The sequence below is a fragment of the Anarrhichthys ocellatus genome, unplaced genomic scaffold (assembly GCF_004355925.1).
Source record: "Anarrhichthys ocellatus isolate YVR2014 unplaced genomic scaffold, GSC_Weel_1.0 scaffold27, whole genome shotgun sequence".
Lineage (NCBI taxonomy): Eukaryota > Metazoa > Chordata > Actinopteri > Perciformes > Anarhichadidae > Anarrhichthys > Anarrhichthys ocellatus.
The window spans coordinates 458,420-461,865 of NW_022280057.1; the positions used below are offsets into that span (position 1 = coordinate 458,420).

The following is a 3,446-nucleotide window of genomic DNA, read 5'->3' on the forward strand; positions in this document are numbered from 1 at the left end:
GTGTGTGTGTGTGTGTGTGTGTGTGTGTGTGTGTGTGTGTGTGTGCGCGCATACGAAGGGCCCTGCCTGTGTCACATTACAGGAAGGACGCTGTTGAGGGGCCCCAGCAGTTTAAACAAGTGGCACATTACAATGCAAGGAGCGCGAGTTTGCGAGTTTTGCACTTCGACGTGTAATGACGGATGGTTTCAGTGCAGCGGGCCAAAGAAAACATTGTTTCACCCTCGAAAGACGATCCACGTCTCCGCTCCGTTTTGGACCCAACACAACCTCCCGACACGGCCACCGCTTTGTGATTTTTAATTTAAATCATCACAGGCGACTGTCTGCTACTAATGAAGCATATTTCTTTCCTACAAATGACGGAGTACGGAGGAGAAGCATTTCCTTCAAACGCCTGACTTGTTTTCAGTCACATCCAAATGTGTTTTTCTTTCAGCAAGATGAATGAGTCTCAGTGAGGATCACGGCTGTCTCATTTGTAGATTTATTGTGCTCATGAGCTCAGTGTGAACATTTGTTCCACGCTGCGTTAAAAATAAAAACATCAGCTCGTTGTTTGTAATTCAGAAGAGTTACGTGACAGCAGAGAAAATCATCTCTGTCTGTGAACTTTTATTCAACTTGTCTGAGAATAATGAGATGTAGTCGACAAGAAAAATGTTTTGTTTTTGGGGGCTGAGGTTGACAGTCGACCTCCTACCCAACATAACGATTACACAATGGTAAAGTTGGCCACGTCTTTGGTCACAGGTTTTTTTTAGAGGTAAACCGGTAAAGAGTTTGTGTGAATGCATTGGCCGAAATATAATCTTGGAACCCACCATCGATTGTCTGACGATGATTTCGATTTTTGTTGGTTTAAAACAAGCTTGTAAACTGGCTACTTGTAAAACAACCCGTTATTACACGTCGTCTCTCGACTCAAGTTGCTAATCGGACCGTAAACGAGGAGCAGCGCACGAGAAGGAAGTCTTGGCCCAGAATACGCCGGCTACACCGGAACCAGAGAAATATAGACCCCTCGCTCCCAGAGTCTTAAACTCCGATAATTACAGCTCTGAAGCGTCATCGACACCCTCGTACACAGCGCGGCCGTTATATTGAATGTATCGTTATAAGACCTCCGATGACGGTGCTGTGTCTCCTGTGACATATTGACGGCAGCTCTCAATGCAGAAAGCAGTTGAGCTGTTTTCCTGTGAAAGAGATACCGCTGTCAAAATACTTCACAGGCACTTCCTCCGCCCCGAAGGGCTGAGAGGTGAAGGAGATCCACACAAAAACATGGTATCATTTAGTCGCAGAGGATTAACCCACTTTGAGCAAGTTCTTTGGAGCCATCTCCTCTTTATTTCCACAATGTTAGTGTTTGTTCTGGGCTGCCTTTGTCATGTATGTTTTTCATTATGTGCCATTGCAGAGGATGATAATGGCTGCTCTTTATCAGGTGTTTAAAAAGCTCTTCTTTTCATCTGATCAAGTGTTGAACTCTGCATTGTCTACAGTGACCCGAGAGTAAGTGTATGTGTGTGTGTGTGACAGGCGGAGATGATGTTCTCTTCGGGGGTCTTCTGGATGGGCCTGGTCTTCATCCCAATCACCTCGCTGGTCTTTGACGTGGCCTACAAAGTGTAAGTCTCCTCCAAAGCTTTCCTCGCTCATCATCACTCCAATACACATCCGATACAGGACATTCCTCCGGAATCTCTCCTGTCTCCTGAACACATTCCTGCCCCAAAATTGTTATATACCTATACCATGCTCCATGGGAAATGTTTGTGTGTGCCCCGGGTCTGGTTGACGTCTGCCCACAGCAGATTCAAGGTGTCGGGAGCAATTTGCAAAGCTAGAAGTTTTATTAGCTGATGTATTCAAAGCCGTTTGAATCAACCAATGGGTTATTTTAATGTCAGTCTATGAAAGTTCTATCATGTTAAACGTCTGTCATATTATGATTTTGTCTTAAATATTGTTACAGGGTGAAGAAGGTGTGTTTCAAGACCCTGGTGGATGAGGTGCAGGAGCTCGAGGCTTTATCCAAAGACCCTGGAGCGGTGGTGCATGGAAAGAGGTACAGTTACACATCACTTTACTGTTTGTATCTTTGTTTTAAGGTTTTAGATTTTACATTTATTGATGTGAGACAAATTCATTTTCCTTGTGAAAAATGACCCTTTAAGGTAAAGTAATGAGACTGGTTGCTGTAATCGACAGCGATTTATTCTTTGAGGCATGGGACACACAAAAAAGGATCACAGAAACTACAATATTCATCTTCTCCGCCAAAGACATTTAGAACACATTTATGTCAGAGTTATTGAAATTATGAGTTTGACTTGTAAATAGCGTTTTGACTTTTCCAGAACATCTTGATCTATCCTATCAGGCGCTTTTTACCCGACTAACTCTGTAATCCTACTGTATTGAGTGGTCCGATGTTGTGAACGCTCTCAAGTTGTTAATATGTAAATCTGTCCCATCTCATCCTCTACGGCTTGACTGCAACATTTTCCTCACCTGCTCAAGGCCCAACTTTCTGTCCCACCGCTGTATTGCTTAGGTTCAAATCTTTCCACTTTTGGTCCCTCTCTTTACTTAGCGCAGCTTGTTGATGTAGCAACGCATATTACACAAAACCTTGTGAGGCAAATTGCTCGTGTCTCACAGAAAATAAACTGGGATGAATTTCAGTGAGTATGCCACATGACGTTTAGTAATACAGTTCTTCTCATTGATTTGCAGCATTGCCCACAACGGCCTGAGAGTTACAAAGGGGGAGCTGCTGAGTTATGAATGGCATAATTAATGGCAAATGTATACCATCTCACTGTATATATCATCATATGGCCCAACCCTATCAGGGCTACACAGTCAATGCCTTGGTTTTGGTACAGAAAATATAAAACATTTTGAGAGTCTTAAGTCGAGCTTGGAGGAAGAATCATCTGTGACCTCGCAAATCCCTCAGAATTTCATAAATACTCATGGCTCCGCTGCCAAAAATATTCCTATGTGGAGGAGGGAAATCCTCAAATTGCTGCTAAATTGCAGGAGTTTGACTGTAATGTCAGTAATCATGTCATAAGAGTAGATTTTTTTTTTTTGTCTCCCCCAAAAAGTAAATATCTCATTTTAGAGCTCCTATGTTAAAGCCATATATAAAAACGTATTAGTCGGGTCTGCTCTGCTCTCTGGGTCCTGAGGCCTGCAGCAGGAACCAACATGGAGCAGATCAGTGTGAGATCTCCTGCTGGCTGAAAATGATCCCCGAGTCTGGCCACTGTCCCGGACCCAGCGGGCTGCGCGCACACACACACACACACACACACACACACACACACACATCTAGAGACACACACACACACACACACACACACACATCTAGAGACACACACACACACACACATCTAGAGACACACACACACACACATCTAGAGACACAC

General features: G+C 43.8%; 1 protein-coding gene across 4 annotated transcripts in view; it reads left to right on the plus strand.

Moving 5' to 3' along the window:
• Positions 1 to 3,446, plus strand: part of atp8a1 (ATPase phospholipid transporting 8A1) — a 92,782-nt gene that overhangs the window by 84,014 nt on the left and 5,322 nt on the right. For all 4 annotated transcript variants that reach the window (XM_031862722.1, XM_031862724.1, XM_031862725.1 and 1 more), the window contains 2 exons: positions 1,546 to 1,634; positions 1,982 to 2,074. In XM_031862722.1, the coding sequence (XP_031718582.1) occupies positions 1,546 to 1,634; positions 1,982 to 2,074 (182 nt within the window). The remainder of the gene's footprint in view (positions 1 to 1,545; positions 1,635 to 1,981; positions 2,075 to 3,446) is intronic.